The sequence below is a fragment of the Ornithorhynchus anatinus genome, chromosome 13 (genome assembly GCF_004115215.2).
Source record: "Ornithorhynchus anatinus isolate Pmale09 chromosome 13, mOrnAna1.pri.v4, whole genome shotgun sequence".
Taxonomy (NCBI): domain Eukaryota; kingdom Metazoa; phylum Chordata; class Mammalia; order Monotremata; family Ornithorhynchidae; genus Ornithorhynchus; species Ornithorhynchus anatinus.
In genome coordinates, this window is record NC_041740.1 from 3,598,517 (window position 1) to 3,619,296 (window position 20,780).

The following is a 20,780-nucleotide window of genomic DNA, read 5'->3' on the forward strand; positions in this document are numbered from 1 at the left end:
CATCTTGCCCTCTCCTATCTCACCTCGCTACTCTCCTATTCCAACCCGCACACTTGGCTCCTCTAATGCCAACCTTCTCTTAGTTTTAGTGAAGGCATATCTCTTCTGAGAGACCTTTCCTGATTAAGCCCTCCATTCCTCTTCTCCCCCTCCCTTCTGCATCACCCTTACTCCCTTTATTCACCCCCCTCCCAGCCCCTCAGCACTTATTTAGGTAACTGTCATTTATTTATTTGTATGAATGTCTGTCTCCCTTTCCATTCAAGATTGTAAACTCCTTTTGGGGAGGGAATGTGTCTGTTTACTGTCCCCTCCAAAGAGCAGAGTACAATGCTCTGTACACAGTAAGCCCTCAATAAATATGATTTACCGACCGACTAAATCTTTGAGCCTCAGTTAATAATAATAATTATAGTTTTAAAGCGCTTACTATGTGCAGAGCACTGTTCTAAGCGCTGGGGTAGATAAAAGGTAATCAGGTTGTCCCACGTGGGGCTCAGTCTCACATTTTACAGATGAGGTAACCGAGGCCCAGCAAAGTTAAGATTACACAGGAGACACATGGAGGGACTGGGATTAGAGCCCACATCCTCTGACTGCCAAGTTTGGACCTTGGGACAGTGCTTTGCACATAGTAAGCGCTTAACAAATCCCATCATCTTTCCACGAAGCCACGCTGCTTCCCAACTGCTTCTCAGCTGTAAAGTGGTGAGCGCTTAGAAGAGTGCTTTGGCCCCTAGTAAGCGCTTAACAAATACCCTCGTTGTTGATTGATTGCTTTATCGCTTCTCCCTCCTCCTCAGACGATGAGCCCCATGGGGGACGGGGCTGTGTCCCAAAGACCACCCCGTGCTGGAAGGAGCGCGTCGCAAACTGCCATCATTACCCTACGGGTTGCTCTTGTTGTCCACAAAAACTGACCAACTGGCAGCCAGGCCTATGGAGCAGAAATGAGAGGGCAAGAGTGACTCCATTTTAGTGAGTCCAGGACTTCCTTCCATTTTATGATCCCCTCCAGTTTTGTTTCAGGATCCCCTCCAGTTTGTGAAATTGTCAACCCTCCAGTCAAGAAAGATAACCACAACATTCTTCTCACTCCCACGTCAAGAATCCCTGATCACTTCATGTCGTTAACCCCTGACTGCAGCTGCTAGTTGTCCACCGCACACCTTCTTATCTCTGGAAAATAGGAACTGAACCCAGGAACTGATGGCCGACTCCTCTATTCCTCCCTTCCTCACTAATTGGCCGTCTGCTTCAATAAAGGCAATGTTCTGGGGGAGGCTCGGGACTACACGCCACTCGTATCCCACTGGGATGGATGGACGTGTAGCCACTTTCCTCCTTTCTGTGCTCTCCTGACTCCTGTCTCTGAGTCTTTCTATCTATATCACCACCTGGGGTAATAATAATAATAATAATGTTGGTATTTGTTTAGTGCTTACTATGTGCAGAGCACTGTTCTAAGCACTGGGGTAGATACAGGGTAATCAGGTTGTCCCACGTGAGGCTTACAGTTAATCCCCATTTTACAGATAAGGTAACTGAGGCCCAGAGAGGTTGTGATCCGCCCACAGTCACCCAGCTGCCAAGTGGCAGATCTGGGATTCGAACCCATGACCTCTGACTCCCAAGCCCGGGCTCTTTCCACTGAGCCACTCTGCTTCTCTAATCAAACCCTCTGATCGGGATCGCCCATCTTCACTCTGCCACCGTCAGGCCATTTTCCGAGGATACCCTATTTATTTTGTTAATGAGGTGTACATCACCTTGATTCTATTTATTTGCTATTGTTTTAATGAGATGTTCATCCCCTTGAATCTATTTATTGCTATTGTTCTTGCCCGTCTGTCTCCTCCGATTAGACTATAAGCCCGTCAAAGGGCAGGGACTAGTCTCTATCTATTACCGATTTGTCCATTCCAAGCGCTTAGTAAAGTGCTCTGCACATAGTAAGTGCTCAATAAATACTATTGAATGAATGAATGGGAAGCAGCATGACTCAGTGGAAGGAGCCCGGGCTTGGGGGCCAGAGGTCATGGCTTTGAATCCCAGCTCTGCCACTTGTCAGCTGTGTGACTGTGGGCAAGTCACTTCACTTCTCTGGGCCTCAGTTCCCTCATCTGGAAAATGGGGATGAAGATGGTGAGCCTCGCATGGGACAACCTCATTCCTCTGTATCTCCCCTAGGGCTTAGAACAGTGCTCTGCACATAGTAAGTGCTTAACAAATATCATTATTATTATTATTATTATTGAATGAATGAATGAATGAAGGAATGCCTGCTCTGCCACTTGTCAGCTGTGTGACTGTGGGCAAGTCACTTCACTTCTCGGTGCCTCAGTTACCTCATCTGTAAAATGGGGATGAAGACGGTGAGCGTCCTGTGGGACAACCTGATGACCCTGTATCTCCCCCAGCACTTAGAACAGTGCTCTGTACATAGTAAGCGCTTAACAAATGCCAACATTATTATTATTATTGTTATTGAATGAATGAATGCCTGCTCTGCCACTTGTCAGCTGTGTGACTGTGGGCAAGTCACTTCACTCCTCTGTGCCTCAGTTCCCTCATCTGTAAAATGGGGATGTAGACTGGGAGCCTCACGTGGGACAACCTGATGGCCCTGTGTCTCCGCCAGCGCTTAGAACAGTGCTCTGCACATAGTAAGCGCTTAACAAATACCTACATTATTATTATTATTGAATGAATGAATGATATTATGAACGAATGAATGAATGCCAACCACGTGGAGCCCCGGCCCGGCGGCGAGGGAAGCAGTCACGTGCGCCGGGCCCCGCCTCCGGGCCGCGAGGGACGCGTCACGTGGCGGCCACCCCTCCGCGAGCGCGGCCGCGAGGGAGGGGGGCACGTGACTCCCCCGCGCGCGCGCGCGCGCGTGCGCCTTTCGCCCGGAAGGCGCGGTTCTCCCCGGGTTCCCCCCCCCCCCCCCGCCCTCCCTTACATCCGGGGACTTTCCCAGAGCGCCGGCCGCGGCGCCTCAGCGCAGGTGAGGGCGGCCGAGGGGGGCGGCCGACCGGCACGACGAGGGCTGAGGGGGCCGCGCTTCCTCTCCGTGCCCCCCGTCCCCAGCCCGACGGGGATGATGGCGGCGGCGGTGGCGGCGAGGGGGGGACCAGCCCGGCCCTTTTCCCCTGGCCGCCCATCGGGGAGGGGGGAAAAGGCCGCCGGGCCCGAGGCCTGAGGCCTGAGGTCCGGTCCTCCGGCCCTGCCGTTGGAAGCGTTGACTTCCGGTTGGCATCACCCGTGACCCTTTTCCTCTGCCCCTCCCCTGTGAGCAACACCGTGTCTCCGTCGAAGGAGCCCAGGCCGGTTGGTCCCGAGGTCGTGGGTTCTAATCCCGACCCCCTTCGCTGCTCTGCTGCGTCACCTGGGGCAAGTCACTCCTCCGGGCCTCGGTGAGCTCATCTGTAAAAGGGGGATGGAGACCGGGAGCCCCACGTGGGATCATCTTGTGGCAAGAGCATGGGCTGGGGAGGCAGAGGGCATGGGTTCAAATCACTTGTCAGCTGGGTGACTTTGGGCAAGTCGCTTCTCTGGGCCTCGGTTCCCTCATCTGGAAAATGGGGATGAAAGCTGTGAGCCCCACGTGGGACAACCTCATCGCCTTGTATCCTTCCCAGCGCTTAGAACAATGCTTTGCACAGAGTAAGCGCTTAACAAATGCGATCATTATTATTGTATCCCTTGCAGCGCTTTGAACAGTGCTTGGCACACTGTGCTTTCATCATCTTGTATCCCTCACAGCGCTTAGAACAGTGCTTGGCACATAGTGCTTAGATCATCGTGTATCCCTCTCAGCGCTTAGAACAGTGCTTGGTACATAGTGCTTTGATCATCTTGTATCTCTCTCGGCGCTTAGAATAGTGCTTGGCACATAGTGCTTAGATCATCTTGTATCCCTCTCAGCACTTAGAACAGTGCTTGGCACATAGTGCTTTGATCATCTTGTGTCCCTTGGCACATAGTGCTTAGATCATCTTGTATCCCTCTCGGCGCTTAGAACAGTGCTTGGCACATAGTGCTTAGATCATCTTGTATCCCTCTCGGTGCTTAGAACAGTGCTTGGCACATAGTACTTAGATCATCTTGTATCCCTCTCAGCGCTTAGAACAGTGCTTGGCACATAGTGCTTTGATCATCTTGTGTCCCTTGGCACATAGTGCTTAGATCATCTTGTATCCCTCTCAGCGCTTAGAACAGTGCTTGGCACATAGTACTTAGATCATCTTGTATCCCTCTCGGTGCTTAGAACAGTGCTTGGCACATAGTGCTTTGATCATCTTGTATCCCTCGCGGTGCTTAGAACAGTGCTTGGCACATAGTACTTAGATCATCTTGTATCCCTTGGCACATAGTGCTTAGATCGTCTTGTATCCCTCTCAGCGCTTAGAACAGTGCTTGGCACATAGTACTTAGATCATCTTGTATCCCTCTCGGCGCTTAGAACAGTGCTTGGCACATAGTGCTTAGATCATCTTGTATCCCTCTCAGTGCTTAGAACAGTGCTTGGCACATAGTGCTTTGATCATCTTGTATCCCTCGCGCCGCTTAGAATAGTGCTTGGCACATAGTGCTTAGATCATCTTGTATCCCTCTCAGCACTTAGAACAGTGCTTGGCACATAGTGCTTTGATCATCTTGTATCCCTCGCGCCGCTTAGAACAGTGCTTGGCACGTAGTGCTTTGATCATTTTGTATCCCTCTCAACGCTTAGAACAGTGCTTGGCACATAGTGCTTAGATCATCTTGTATCCCTCGCGGCGCTTAGAACAGTGCTTGGCACATAGTGCTTAAATGCCATCATTATTATTATTAAAAAGGGAGTTAAGACTGTGAGTCCCACGTGAGACAACTTGATTACCTTGTGTCTACCCCATTGCGTAGAACAGTGCTTGGCACATAGCACTTAAATGCCATCATTATTGTTTTAAAAGGGGGATTAATAATAATGTTGGTATTTGTTAAGCGCTTACTATGTGCAGAGCACTGTTCTAAGCGCTGGGGTAGACACAGAGGAATCAGGTTGTCCCACGTGGGGCTCACAGTCTTAATCCCCATTTTACAGATGAGGTAACTGAGGCACAGAGAAGTTAAGTGACTTGCCCACAGTCACACAGCTGACAAGTGGGGATTAAGACTGTGAGCCCCACGTGGGACAACCAGATCATCTTGTATCCTTAGCGCTTAGAACAGTGCTTGGCACATAGTAAGCGCTTAACAAATGCCATCGTTATTATTATTAAAAGGGGGATTAAGAGTGTGAGCCCCAAGTGGGACAACCTGATTACCTTGTGTCTACCCCAGTGCTTAGAACAGTGCTTGGCACGTAGTAAGTGCTTAACAAATGCCATCGTTATTATTATTAAAAGGGGGATTAAGACTGTGAGCCCCATGTGGGACAACCTGATTACCTTGTGTTTACCCCAGCATTCAAAACAGTGCTTGGCACATAGGGAGTGCTTAAGAAATACCATCGTCATTATTATGATTATTATTACTTGTATGTTGAAAGATGATTTCTCTTTACTCTCTAGATCTGTGGAAACTTTCCCGGAAAATATGTCTCAAGGACAGTAACGGAGCTTTGGGAAATCCCCGCGAGGTGAATCTATTAAGTCGTAGTTGAGAAGTTGAAAGCGCCACCATCACCCGCCGTCTAATATCCAGCCGGTGGCAATAAGACATGCTTCATTTTTGACTTTGTGCAATAATATCTATACTCACTGTAGTATATGTTAAGTGCTTATTCTGAGTTAGCAGCGGGGTAGATCTAAGACCACCAGATCGGAGGAGAAGGGGGTCATTCTGCCGAGAGGTTTTTCCCTTCCTTGTTTTATTGTGGGGCCCGAACTCTTCAATCTGTGGAAAAATATGCTAAATTTGTTGGGAACTTAGTGGTCCCTCATCTCTGATGGGGCAGTAGAGCCTCAGAGAAGCATTGCTATCTAGTGGAGGGAGCCCAGACTGGGAGTTGAGAGACCTAGGTTTCAATTCCTGCCCAGCCACTTCCCTCCTGGGTGACCCTGGGCAAGTCATTTCACTTCCCTGTGTCTCCACGTTCTCATCTGTAAAATGGGTATTTAATACCCGTTCTCCCTCTTACTTGGGTGGGGAACCCTGTGTGGGGCAGGGACCGTGTCCTACCCCACTAGTATCTACCCCAGGACTTAGTACAGTGATTGGGACCTAGTAAGCGCTTACTGAATACCTTTATTAGTATCAGAATACTTCATTCAGTGGGCACTTAATGAATCCCACCAGTATGACTCTCCTCCACCCTCTCGCTGGTCCCAGCCCCGACCCAAACACATCCCACCCTCAGCTTCTGCTGCCACCCAGGAACAACATACCGCACAGTGACCCTAACGACTTCCGAGAGACTTTGTCCCAAGGCTGCTTTGGCCCCTTCCTCTGTGAGGTGTCCCCAGATGCAAACCTGACAGGAAAGGACTTGGAGAAGCAGCGTGGCTTGATGGAGAGAGCCCAGGCCTGGAAGTCAGAGGACTTGGGGTCTAATACCAGCTCCCCCCAACTTGTCTGATGCGTGATCTTGGGCAAGTCATTTCTCTTCTCTGTGCCTCAGTTCCCTCACCTGTAAAATGGGGATTAACACTATGTAGAGCAGGGACTGTGTCCAAACTGTCTTGTATCTTCCCCGGTGCTTAGTACGGTGCCTGGCACATAGTAAGCACTTAACAAATACCATTTTAAAACACAAAAAAACTAGGTGCTGAAGGAACCAGGTGATCACCCAGGGGTGGCTGGCAAGGGGGGGAAAGTTGAGGAATAAGGTATTTTGTGGAGCGAGCTAAGCGTCATGCAGTTTTCTGTGCAGTTTTGCTTTCTTTAAGGAGAGCAGGCATGGGTGTTAATTGACTTCATATAACTTTAAAGCTTCAGGAAAGCAACCGTGTGTTGCCCAGGTTGAGTCTGCTTTTTAAAACGAAGGCTCTTGTGTGTGGTTGCTTTAAAGGATGGCACAAAAGAAATACCTTCAAGCAAAACTTACCAACTTCTTAAGAGAAGACAAAATTCAACTCTGGAAGCCTCCGTACACCAATGAAAATAAAGAAGCAGGTTCGGTTTTGAAGGTATTCATCACCCAGTTTTTTATCTGGATTTATGACTGCTGTTGACAGAGCTCTTATTTCTTTGCAAATTATTAAAAACAGTCTCAGCTGTGGTCATTTTCAAAAGTTGTCATTCTGCCAAATGCTTTGGTAATATTAAAATTCTTCTTCTCCAGTCAGCGTCATGTGGACTACCAAGCTTGCTCTCTCCCACTCTCTGTCCCGGGCTTCCTCCCCCGCTCGTTTATTAAACATAGAGGCCGAGGGAAATAAGCATGTTATTAAAGTATACTTTGGCTTAAATTACGCCACAGAAAAGAATCTAGGGACCTCTTGTCCCCAACGAGGATGGGGACATGGGCAGGACTCACCTCTCTCTGTCATCCTCCTCCCCTTTCCCGTTGCTTTCCTGTACTTCTCCAGTGCTTAGCACAGTGCATTGTTCTCAACAGGTGTTCAGTTAAAGCCAGTCCTTGTTCCTTCCCGTCTCCTGTAACAGCAAAACCTGTATTACATATATATTATAAAAAAAAAAAAGTGAATCTGAAATATTTGTGCTTGTCACATCTATTTTGCTTCTTTCTGGAACTATGGGGCCGGAGGGGTTTTGTGGGGTGCCTGGCTCAGGGGCTGCTTATTGGTGGTGGTGACGGTGAGTCTTTTTGGTCTTTCGGACCATCTCTCTGCCTTTATCCACCCTAGAGAGATGGTTGCCACTCCCTCCCCAACTCAAAAGTCCACTCCGAGATCAAACAACTCTCACCTTTTGGGAAGTATGTCCTTTTGTGGGGTCAACTCGATTGGTCCTGCCATAAATGATGTCCCGTTTCCTCTGGATTTCTCCCTGGCGGTGATGGGGAACAATGCTTCACCAATCCTTAAAATAATCACCCTTCAGATCCTGAAGAGAGTTGAGGTGCTCTTACCTTCTTTCCCCCCAGGCAAACTCCAGCTCCTGCTGCATAGTGGCCTCTGTCATTTCTGATGATAACTGTGGGATGTAAGTGCGCACACCTGTGCTGAGCACTGGGGTAAATGCAATCAGATCAGACGCAGTCCCCGTCCTATACCCGGCTCCAGTCTAAGGAGGATGGAGAACCAGTCTTGAGTTCCCATTTTTTGGGTGAGGCAACTGAGGCTCAGAGATGTTAGTGACCTGCCCCAGTGATGGAGCAGGGCTTAGAACCAAGGTCCCATGGCACCCTGACCCAGGGCCATGCTCTTCCCCTTCAACCCCGCTGCTTTTCAAGCCCCCCCCCGGTCTTCTCTGCACTCTTCAAGCTGTGGAGCCCCAGGCTGGATGAGGAATTGTGCTGGTGTGTGGCACCTGATGACCTACAGTCCCGGCTCCTGGACGGGAAAACTCTGGTTACAGCACAGCAGCCCTGAAGCTCAGTAAAGTACTTCACCTTGATCCGCTCTCTGTTTTGTTTCCCGCTAGGAGCTTGCCAAGAAATACTCAGACAAGTTGGACTGTTGCGAAAATGAAATAGAAAAGTTAATAGAAGAAATCCGTTGTAAAGCCATCGAGAGGGGGTCGGGCAATGAAGCATATAAAGCCACAGGGATTGCCACCATCGAGGTGTTTTTGCCCCCCAAACACCGAAAAGTAAGTTCATCTTTTTTTAATTTTTAGGGTATTTGTTAAGCGCTTACTGTGCACCAGGCAACTGTACTAAGTGCTGAGGGAGATAGAAACTAATCAGGTTGGACACAGTCCTGTCCTGCATGGGGTTCCCAGTCTTAATCCCCATTTTACAGATGAGGCACAGAGAAGTTCAGTGACTTGCCCAAGGTCATGCAGCAGACAACTGGCAGAGCTGGGATTAGAACCCAGGTCCAGACTCTTGAGCAAGCCACTCAGCTTCATCGCATTGAGTCGATCATCTCTACTTGCTGGGTCCACAGCTTGGGCGGTGGCCAAAAGGTGCTTTGGGAAGGATCGATCTGCCAACACTATTTACTGAGTACCTGCAGTGTGTAGAGCGCTCTTCTAAACACTGTCTGGAGTGGGCCGGTTCGGCGTAGATGTTCTGTGCCCGAGTAGCAAACTTGTCCGACCGGTCCCTGACAGATTGACCCTAGAGGCTGGTTTTGGCATGAGCCCGGTTGTGCTCTGTAACAAACACCCAAAATTGGCAAGGAATCCTAGGAAAATGGTTTGGGAAGGGAGGAGGGGCATGGGGGAGAGCCCTGAAGGGCAGAGGTCCCTGTTTTCCCAGCCCGGCAACCAGAAAACAAAGATCTGGGGCCTTGAGTGATATCCCCTGCCCAAAGCTGCAGCCATAATGCCACTGCCGCCCCGACCGGGGAGGGACTGGGTGGACCCTGAGCTGACCACGACCCAGGTGATCCTGAAGGTCGAGCTTGAGTTGTCCAGATCCCTGTCGGATGGTGGTGGAGTCCACTGTGTGTGTGTGGTGAACGCCCCTCTTTACCGTCCCCCACCGGGATCCAATCGTAACAAGGACAATGTCCTGGCTCTTTGAGGTCCAGTTACACTCACTTCCACAGCTGGCCTTGAAGCTGTTAAGTTTTTTGGACAGGAGATGGGTTTGGATGCCTTGATGCTTAGCCAGAAAAGCTCCACTTCTCTCTCCTTCTCCTAGGATAAAAAAAGCCTGCTGGAAACCAAACTGCAAATTACCGGCAAGGAGTTGAGAGCTCAGTAAGTCCGGCGGCCCTCCGTCCTCCCAAGTCCCCCCCGCCATCTGGGACAGAGGCAGCCCTGCTACCCCCTATCCTCCCAACCCCAGGCTGGGGCATGGGGTCCCTTCCTGGCTCGGCCAGGAGACCCACTTTAATCGCTCTGGGCCTCAGCTTCCCCTCTGTCAAATAAGAACACTATATGTCCACCCATCTAAGCCCACTGGGAGGTCGACGAGGTTTCTTAAAAGATTAAAGTCCTTAGGGGGCCTGTGGAAGGAAACATTCTATCGGTTACGCCCGCTTGGGTTTTCCCCGCTTGCCAGCCAGCGACTCCACCTGGCCAAAGGACGGGAGGAAGCTGCTTTGGTTCAACGACTCCCGGGGCCTGGAGAATAAGCAGCGAGTCAGCTGTTGGGCCAGAGGTCTCCCCGTCTGGCAGGGTGGGTATGGACCCCCAGTCCGCGTTCCTGTACATCCGAACCACCAGCAGTGAGGAGCGGGGCGCCCCGCCCCAAGGGGAATGCAGATCACTGCGCGAGGGGCGAGCTGTAAATTGCCCAGTCGTGAGACATATCCCTATGAGGAACCCCGCGTTCTGCTCTAGTCCACGCAAGCTTTCTCTTGGCTGACTCGCGGTGTCCTGTTCAAAACACCGTGTGAAAACTCACGCTGTGGGGAACAGAGGGGGTGTGGAAATCCAGGAAGATTTTAGGCTATAAACGCTTAGCTCCGTGGGCAGGGAGTGTGGAGTTCTTAACGTCGGTAAGTTGTATTTGGTGATGAGCGGAAAGATTTATTTTTCCCTGTATGTGTTCCACGTTATTCAGTCTTTTTTTTTTTTTTTTTTAACAGAATAGCCCAGGCCTATGGATTTCAAGAAAACTACATCAAAGTCGTTATAAATAAGAAGCAGCTTCAACTGGGTATGTGTCTTGGAGCTGCCAGGGTAAGGTCCATCCACTCTAGTTTTCCAGTGAAAAGGAAAATATGCAAAAGGGAACCCATTCAGTTTAGAAGCCCTCAAAACCCAAGGCTGCAGGTCCGTTCAGTGTCCTGTTTAAAAACCCCTCCAGCAGAATCCCCAAACCTAAAGTCAAACAGCAGTGGCAACCTCACTTCCCAGTGATGACCATCGAAAATTAAAATGCCGGCAATGCCCAGCGTGGCACCGGGTCTTCCTCCCCATCCCCGCAAACCCCCATCAATTGCCCTCAGGGTGTTAGAGGTGGGGGCAAGCTCCCGAGATGGCTACTCTCTGACCTCTGCCCCCACGTGGGGCTGGCAGCGGACCCGGAGGGGAGATTACTTTCAGCCATGCATCAGAAAAGCCATCCTCGAGCACGTTTGTATCTGGGTTACACCCAGAGGAAATTCAAATCAATTATGAGGGCCGAGGCCACTGAAGATGATGGAAAAATCAGACCTTTCCCAGGCCCGATCATTTACTGCGACTAGACGAACCGTGGTCCCGGGCACCACAACCTCGGAAACAGCCTGGCCCGAGGCCGACTCATTCGATTCTAGCAGTGTCCCTGACCCAGTGGCTCGATAACCCCAGCCCCCTCCCCCAGCCAGAGGCCATCATCCCGGGCGGTCAGAGCCTGGGGCCTCCCCTGTCCTCCCGCCTTGCATCACCACCCCTGCCTCTTTGCAGGGAAGACCCTGGAGGAGCAGGGCATTACGCACAACGTCAAAGCCATGGTGCTGGAGCTGAAGCAGTCTGAAGAGGAGGCCAAAAAACATCTTCAGGAAGAAGAACAGGAGCAGAAGGAACTGGACCAAAAGGAGAAAAGGATGCAGAGAACCAAACGAGGGCTCGAAATCCTGGCCCAGAGAGGTAGTCCCACCCACCTGTCCCACCTTCAGAAATCCAAACGGAGGAAAGTACAGTCCCTGGGCAGGGCAGAAGGGGAGCAGCAAATTGGGGGAGGAAGCCTCCTCTTCAAATCAGGTTAGAGCTTGTAATTTTCATGACTTGGGGAAGCATTGTCTTCAGAGGTGGACATGAGTCTGAATCAGGACACAAGGATTGTCACCACGGAGATTCTTTAGTGTCTTTCTGTGTCCATAGAGTCCAATCCTCATCTCTGCCCTCTGCTCTTGACGTAACTGGTTAGCCCTAGGAAGGCAGAGGAAGGAGAGTGTTTTGAGATGGGAGAGAAAATGGAGAGAGGGAGTGTATATGGGGCTTAGCTGAAGTCCAGGAGGCTTCCGGGAGAAAATGGCCTGTCCGGAGGGACGACCATCTTACCCCCACTCTGGCCACCCATTAGCCTGATGCTGCTTCTCCCCACTTCTCTCTCCTCCGGCTCTAGCCCAGGTTCCCCAGAAGCTGGGGTGGACACTTACCCTAGTCCTCTTAACCAGACTTCATCTTGCAGTGTGGCCTCGTGGGTGGAGCCTGGGCCTGGGAGTCAGGTAGACTTGGGCTGTAATCCCGGCTCTGCCACTTGTCTGCCTTGTGAATTTGGACAAGTCACTTGACTTCTCTGGGCCTCCATTACCTCATCTGTAAAACGAGGATTAAGACAGACCCACGTGGGGCAGGGACTCTGTCCTACCTGACTAGCTTGTATCTGTGCCAGCGCCTGGTACTGTACCTGGCATATAGTAAACATTTAACAAACACCATAAAAAGAAAACCAAAAAAATGGGGATTCGAGCCCAGGCCTTCTGACTCCTAGGCCCATGCTCTTTCTACCAGGTCACACAACTCCTCAATACAGTTGCAACAGTCCAATCCGATCAGATCCAATCTCTCTTCCACACGGAACTCACTACCTCTGGGAGAAGGAGAACAGATATTTAGTCCTTGTTTTTACAGATGAGGTAACCGAGGCCCAGAGAGGTTAAGTGGCTTGCCCAAGGTCACACAGCAAAGCGTCCCAGGCCCATGCTCTATCCAATAGGCCATACTGCTCCTTTGCTTCCTTCTCCCTTCCACCTATCCCCCTGCCCTTGCTACATCAGCATCATGGGCAAGCAACGGGGTGAGGAAGTCAAGGTGAAAAGAGCAATTGACAGCCTTGGCTTTTTTGTTGTTTTTGTTGGTTTCTTTTGTAACAGTACTTGTGAACTGCTTACCTTGTGCCAAACACTGGTCTAAACACTGGTGGATATTAGATAATGGAGTTGGACACAGTTCCTGTCCCACGTGGGGCTCCCAGTCTAAGCAGGAGGGAGAAAATTCAAACCCTGAACTCCATCTGTTTCCGAAGTCCCCGTCGGTGCTGGGCTGGCCATGGATGGACGAGGGTTTCTTTTGTCCCGTTGCAGCTGAGACCGTGGATCCGGACACCATGCCGTACTTGGAAATCGCCAACCAAACGGGCAGGTCCATCAAGATCCCCCCTGCAGAAAAGAAGGTATGCGGAACCCGGATGGTCTTCTCCTGGGCACCTCGATTATTTATTTATTTTTGTGGCATTCGTTAAGCACTTACTGAGTGTCAGGCACTGTTCTAAACGCTGGCGTAGATACAAGCTAATCAGGTTGGACACGGTTCTTGTTCCACTTGGAGTCTTAATCCCCATTTTACAAATTGGGGAACTGAGGCACAGTTATCTATCCTTCGGCGCCTTTGGGCCGGAAGCTCCCGCCCCATTTTCCGGGACAGAGGAGGAAATGTGGTCCCGACGAGGGAGGGCTCCGAGCTTATTGAGGCCGTCTTTACTGCATGAACAAGTGGGCTTAAAACTTCAGTTCTAAGCATAGTTGCCTTTATAAAGGAAGAAACATGGGTGGCTTGTTACCCCAAGTTTGAAAGGGACATGCTAAATCCTCATCTCCCTCTAGACTGTAAGCTCGTTGTTGTCGGGGGATGAGCCTGATTGCCAGCTTGTTAGATTGTACTCTCCCAAGTGCTCAGTTCAGTGCTCTGAACACACAAGTGCTCAATAAATACGATGGATTGATTGATAGCCATAGCTTCAATCTCTTCTGAATACCTTTTAGTCTTTCTCTTGGTTAGAGGATGGCTGGCAAGACTGGAATTTGATGAATGGTACTATGTTAAAAATAGTTTGTGACACAATAGAGCTTATTGTGGAGATGATTGATTTGTTAAGTTTTTCTCTTTCCCATAGACAAAGAGTTTAAAGTTGGCCTGGGAGCGTACATAAGTCACCGAAGAGATGCCAGAAAGAAAATCTGGATGGTTCAGAATAGAAATTGCAAAACATAATCCCCAGGAAATGGATGCAATTGCTGGCCACAGTATTATGTGAAATATGAAGGGTGGCACAAGTCAAGACATTTGGTCAAACAGAAATTAAGGGACAAATCACTTCTACTCATTCAAATGATATCACTAGGATTTTGGCTGCCTGAGACATTCGTGGCGGCCGGGGAATGTGTCTGTTCTGTTACTGTGTTGTACTCTCCCAGGTGCTTAGTACAGTCCTCTGCACACAGTAAGCACTCAGTAAATACACTTGACTGACCATTACTCACATGATCTAAATTCAGGGTGCCGCTGAGTTTCCAAACGGTAGCAAAATTTGGATCACTCGAAATACTTCAGTGTTTTAAAACCTGAGACATGGGTTCTTTTGTGTTTTCTTTCGCTTTAGGCCTTTTTGCTTATAGGCTGGTGCTGTTTTTCAGGAACTGTGATGAACCCGAGCGTCGATCTAGAGGTGGGAATGTGCTTGCACTGTCCATCAGTCAAAGCCACTTTGAGTAATCCATCTCTTTCCAGGCCCTGATGTTAGCCATGGGATATCATGAAAAGGGCAGAGCTTTCCTGAAGAGAAAAGAGTATGTTATGGCCCTGCCCTTCCTCCTGGACGCAGACAAACACTTCTGGTGAGACTCTCTTGGGGTTCCCGGGCCCCGGGTGTCCTGGATTTGGCAGGAAAGGGTGGCAAATCTGCCGTGTTTCCCGGGTTCCGCTGCCGAGGTTAGGGAGGACTGCCGGGGCCAGTGTGTTGTGTTCAAGTGGGTAGGGAAGTCACTCCCGATCTGTCTCAAGAAGGCCAAAATGACTGCCTCGGCCGACAAGGGCCAGCTGGCTTCCATCGTGAGCCAGAAACACGAGTGCAGGGTGGGAGACACCAGCTCCCCTCACCGTGGGTTTGGGTAGTCAGGTGGCATCCCTTTCTAGTCCTTCTCCGGTGGCCAGAGGCCCTTCACCCATCCGTCACACAATAGCTTCTCCTGAGGCTAGAGAACAGCATTAAATGTTCGGCAGAGTTCAGTAGAGATAGCGGATACAATCTCTTCTCCTCATGGAGGTTACCATCTGGCACCAAATGAGATAGGCACCAAAAATGATAGTGTCATCTAGTGGAAAGATCCTGGGACTGGGTGGCGGGAGGCCTGGGGTTCAGTGCCCTTGGCAAAGTCACTTAACCACTGGAGACTCAGTTTCTTCATCTGTCCACGTGGAGTCGGATGGATCGGGCGCTACGGCCATCCCACTTGGTGCTCACCATCTTGGGACTTTGTATTTAGCCCGGCACTTAGCAGGTAGAGAATGCTCAGCACTGCGGTGTTTGGGTTTTTTTTAAATGGTATGGAAGGGCTTACTCTGTGCAAGGCACTGTATTAAGCGCTGGGCTAGATCCCGTGGCTGAGTGGAAAGAGCATGGGCTTTGGAGTCAGAGATCATGGGTTCGAATCCTGGCTCTGCCACTTGTCAGCTGTGTGACTGTGGGCAAGTCACTTAACTTCTCTGTGCCTCAGTTACCTCATCTGTAAAATGGGGATTAAGACTGTGAGCCCCACGAGGGACAACCTGATTCCCCTGTGTCTACCCCAGCGCTTAGAACAGTGCTCTGCACATAGTAAGCGCTTAACAAATACCAACATCTAAGCTAACCAGGTTGGACACAGCCCCCCGTCCCACATGGGGTTCACAGCATGAATCCCCATTTTCCAGATGAGGTCACTGAGGCCCAGAGAAGCAGAGTGACTTGCCCCAGGTCCCACAGCAGACCCTACCCACTAAGCCACGCCGCTTCGACCCGGGCGGGAGGGAAGGAGGCACCTGGTCGGCCCCTGGGCGTCGGGCTGAGGCGGGCGGGTCTGTGTGCATCTGGTCCGGCAGCGAGTGCTGTAGGGAGTTGCTGGACACGGTGGACAACTACGCCGTGCTGCAGCTGGACACGGTGTGGTGTTACTTCCGCCTGGGCCAGCTGGAGTGCCTCGATGATGCCGAGAGGAAGCTGAACATGGCCCTCAACTGCTTCAAGAACTGCTACGGCGAACACCACGAGAGACTCGTCCACATTAAAGTAGGGGGGCCGGAGGCTCGGACCGCTAGCACCAAGGGACCTCTGTCCATGGGTGGGTGCCCCACTTAGCGTCGGGACCCGCCCGTCTTGGTGGTTCTCCGTCGGGGGTGCTCAGTCCTTCTGGGATGGCCGGGGCGGACCCGAGGAGCCCCTTCTGGACCCGCTGGGGCTGGAGCGGCTGCCTCCTTCCCCCGAACCCCGGCCGGGGCTCCCGGGCTCCTCCGCGAAAGGTACTGGCTCGAGCCACTCCTGAGGTGAACCTCGCCACCGAGAGAGACTGGAACTCTGTGCTTCCTTGTGCGCTGGGCAGGAGCATGCCCAGGCCGGTAGTGCCTGGGTCCGAGGCACCGGCTAGTCCCGGGGGGCACCCCTGATGAGTCAACCCCAGTAAGGCCAGTCTGGGGGTGTCCCCTTCCCAAACCCATCAGCTCAGTAATGTCCCACAGCTGCCCCTAGACCTTGGGGGACACATCCTTCATCCTAACTGCCACACATCCTTTCCACCAACCGTGCAGCTTGTCCCAACCGAGAGAGAGGGCTGCTTGCTCCCGGGCCGCAGGGAATCCGCCCGTTTTCCAAGTCCGCTTTTCAGCTGCTCCCAAAAGTATGGGGGCTTGTGGGCAGGCAGGTGGCAGGGTGGAGGTAGCCCCCAACCAGCCATCTGACTGCGTTGGGCGTCTTCTCTCCAACCCCCTCTATAGGGGAGTTACGGCCGGGAGAAGGTTCTATTTCTCAGACTCTACCTGCTCCAAGGAATAAGAAACTTCCACAGTGGGAAGGAGAAAGAGGCCTCCGAGTATCTGAACAGGGTAAGGACAACGAGGGCCCTAGGGCTGAGTGCAGTGGGAAATTTCTAGACTGGGGGCAGTCATCCAGCGCACAGTGCTTGGCACAAAGTAATCGCTTAACAAATACCATCATTACTATTCAATCAGGGTCTTTACTCAGCCCCTACTGTGTGCAGAGCATGGCACGAAGCGCTTGGGAGAGGACAATCCAGGCAGACATGTTCCCTGTACTCCAGGAGCTCAGTCTAGAGGGGCTGATTTTGCTGGGATCCTGCCCCTTGATTCCACAGCCTCTTCCCTCCGCCATTTACAAGCTCCTGATGCGCAGGGAACCTGACACTCACTTCTGTACGTCCCCGGCGCTTAGGAGAGTGGGGTACACCGAGTGGGTGCTCGATCAATACCTTTACTGCCCCTCTCCACATAGTCACCGCTCATGCCCTCCTGCTCCTTTCCCATCTGACAGGTCAGCCCTCTGCCCATTTTCGAAGCCCTGCTAAAATAGCATCTCTTCCGGGAAGCCTTCCCTGACTAAACTCTTCTCCTTGGGTCACCTATGCACTTGAACCTTCACCCCCTGAACACTCAAATACTCTACCTCTCCGGCACACACAAAAACCGCCCCCTCCCACTGTCCTACGTGTCGTTCTAGTCGGTCGCTTAACTGATTAGTCTGTAGTCTCCATCCATGAAGTGTGATGGAGTCACAGATCTTCTCACCTGGGCCCCTGCTGGGGTGGGGATCTGGGAGTCCCTAGCCCCAGGGCAGCGGGCAGGCCGTCCGCGTGTCGTTCCCTGTCTGATCGTCACTTGCCCCTCTTCTCTTCCTTCCCCGCCGGCAGGCGAAGCACCTGTACGAGGAGCTGTCCATCGACCCCAACAAAGTGGAGAGCCTGCTGCAGCTGGGCTTCACCGCACAGGAGGCCCGGCTGGGCCTGCGGGCCTGCGAGGGCAACGTGGACCACGCTGCCAACCACATCACCAACCGGAGAGAGGTACCTGACCCCCGGGCCCTCCCCGCAGATGCCGGTTTGTTTCCGGGCCCCCTGGGGCTAGCAGACCCACCTGGGGTAGCGCAGCCAGCGCCTCGGCCAAGGAGAGGGAGAGTTGAGATCGTCGTCTCCAAGAGGGAGCGGTTTTGGAAGCGAGTCTCCCATTTTTCGGGATCCCGTCCCCGTCGTCCTATCCCATAATGCCTCCGAGAACGGTTTCCGTTTCCAACCCTCACAGAAGCTATGCCGAAGGGCGCGCTGGAGTCCGACGGCCAGCCGCCACGTATCACCGCGGCCACTCTACTCCTTGAGTACTCTGCTGAGTCTTAGTCTTTGAACAGTCGGTGACCCAATTAGCTAGTGGAGCTGTGATGCCATCACTCTTCCACCCCAATCCTCCCGTGGGCCACACCAGAAAGAACTCTGGCACCTCTGAAGGAAGAGGGGCTGATCGGGGCCACCTCAGCCTCAGGGCGGGGAGAAGAGTGGTTCCTGACCAGAGGCCTTGACTTCTTGACCGTTATTGCTTGGCACCAAGTAAAGAGAAGTAAAGAAACTGGGCCCGGACTGGGGTGGAGGGAGTGAGGGAGGCATCGGACACCTAGTAGTAATGGTGGTCCTAGGGTGCCAAGCACCGTTCTAAGCACTGGCGTAGATCCATCCAAGCTAATCAGGTTGGACACCGTCCCTGTCCCACCTGGGGCTCACGGTCTTCACCCCCTTTTACCAGATGAGGGAACTAAGGCCCAGGGGAGTGAAGTGACTTTCCCAAGTTCCCGCAGCAGACAAGAGGCGGAACCCGGGATTAGAACCCAGGTCCCCGTGTCTCCCAGGGCCGGGTTCCATCCACCACGCTGCTACACCTGTAATGGATGACTGTTTTCCTTAGGCTCGGGGGGACGAAGACCCCATCTGCAAATGCTAAGGGAGGCTCGCAGCAGGCGGGCTGGTTGACTTCTGTTGGATTCCCCGCCGCCCATACGGTGACCCCTACCTGTGCTCCTCTAGGAAATGGCCCAAATCAAAAGAGAGGAGAAAGAGAAGAGGAGGAAGCGGCTGGAAAGCATCAACACCCTGAAAGGAATGGGGTACTCGGCCCGTGCGGCCAGAGAAGTCCTCCGCCGGACCAAGGGAAACCTGGACGAAGCCCTGAAGGTAGGCGGGGCGGCTGCTTCCTGTCCCCAAAGGGTCACCGGGGCTTTTGCTACACGGGATTTATTCATTCAGTTGTATTTACTGAGCGCTTACCCAGTGCAGAGCACCTTACTAAGCGCTTGGAAAGTGCAGTTCAGCAATAGACAAAGGTGGGTGAAGATGCTGAAAGACCCCAGTCTAAGATGGCTGTGAGCACAGAAGGGGTGACTCTCACTAGTCCGAGGAAGGTGCAGGCTTAGACAGTCCAGCCAGGATCCAGTTGAGAGTTCGATGGAAGCCACGATCAAGTCCGCATTACAGACTGGAAAGAAAAGCACAGGTAGATACCAAAGCTAAGGTTGATAGAAGGGCAGGTACCCACGTGGTTGGAAGCGGCAGATGCCAAGCTCCAAGGGCCGATTACCTTGTGTCTAGCCATGGGGCCAGCGTAAGGCTTTGCTCGGGGGAAAGGGCTGGCAATTTTTAACTAAAGGAAGCCCACATGAGCCCACACCAGTGGCGGTGCCGGCTCCGGCCTCCTGGCCCTTCTGAAGCCTCGCCCAGGGGCCCCAGGATGTGGAAGCCATTGACTTAGAACATGGAGCAGCACAGAAGCCGGGGAAGAACAGAGGTGGGGCTGGGTGAGGTGGGGGAAATCGCAAAGTGCAACTATGCCTTTGAGGAGGGTGCGAGAAGCCAGTGTTGGGTGGGCCCGATGTGGATGGCCACCCCCCACCCCCCCATCCCGCCTCAACGGGACGCAAACCCGGCCCGTGACGGTGCGACTGAGCCCCGTGTGCTGCCTGTGGCCCCCCGTCGTCGCTGGCGGTGCGGCCCCGGCCCGTACCTCAGCGCGGCGTGACGCCCGCCCCCTCCCAGATCCTGCTGAGTGACCCTCAGTCGTGGTGGGTGGACGCGGCCGAGCCGCAGACCAGCCGGACACAGGACAGCGTGGACCCGGACAGTATCGAGAAGGTGAGCGCCGGCCACACGCCCCGGTGGGGCCGCGGGATCGGGGCGGGAGGTGGGACACCGCGAGAGGGTGGCGGGCCCGAGTCTTGACGGTCCTCCCCTCCCCGCCGCCCCGCTTTGTGCCCCAGTTGGTGTACATGGGCTTCGACGCGAAGATGGTGGAGGAGGCGCTGAAGGTGTTCCGAGGCAACGTGCAGCTCGCTGCTCAGACCCTCGCCCTCAACGGAGGGGGGCTCCCCCCCCGACCTGCGCCCGCCCTCCACGCCCTCGACGCCCTCCACGGAGTCTCCTTCCGACTCGGCTGGTGAGGTCACGGGCGGGCACCTCCCCCGGGGCAGGTGTGGAGAAGAGCCGTTCCCATAGCACTCCCTCCCTCCGTTCCAGGCACCTCGAGCGCCTCCACGGACGACGACATGGAGACGGAGGCCGTGCAGGAGATACTGGGCGACATCCCGGAGCACGAGGAGGACTACCTGGACTTGACACTGGAAGACGAGGCGGAGATCATGGCCGAGTACTTGTCCTACGTCGACATGGCCAAGGCCCCTCCCCGCAAGGACTAGCCGCAGAACCGGCCCCCGCCTCGCAGATGACATCCCGCGCACGGCTCTTCCGCACGGTCGTTTCTCTGGCTCCCGGGGCCTGGCCGCGTCTGCCGGGAGACAAGCCGGGGGCATCTACCCCCCCCCCCCCCCCCGTTTCTTCAGAAGAAGGTGGGGAGTCAGTGAGGGGGGGATACAGGGTCCCCCTGAGGCAGGGAAAGGCATCTTTGCTTACATATTCCCCCTCTCTACTCCTCAGCCCCCAATTTATTTCTTTGCCTGCTGCTCTTCCTCTGCTGTGGGCTGCCACTTCTCCCAGCCCACCCTCTCTCCCACCCTCCAGTGACACCCACATTTCCACTGGCCTTGTCTC

General features: G+C 52.9%; 1 protein-coding gene across 1 annotated transcript; it reads left to right on the forward strand.

Annotated features, from left to right (window-relative positions):
- Positions 1-2,928: 2,928 nt before the first annotated feature.
- Positions 2,929-20,665, forward strand: NUB1 (negative regulator of ubiquitin like proteins 1). The gene is given in 17 exon segments (XM_029078454.2): positions 2,929-3,010; positions 5,559-5,626; positions 6,998-7,115; positions 8,536-8,703; positions 9,704-9,762; positions 10,596-10,666; positions 11,398-11,580; positions 13,020-13,108; positions 14,443-14,549; positions 15,793-15,979; positions 16,681-16,788; positions 17,610-17,762; positions 18,768-18,914; positions 19,773-19,868; positions 19,994-20,109; positions 20,111-20,169; positions 20,250-20,665. Coding segments are annotated over 15 exon segments (1,839 nt in total). The 5' UTR covers positions 2,929-3,010; positions 5,559-5,626; position 6,998; the 3' UTR covers positions 20,429-20,665.
- The last annotated feature ends 115 nt before the right edge of the window (positions 20,666-20,780 follow it).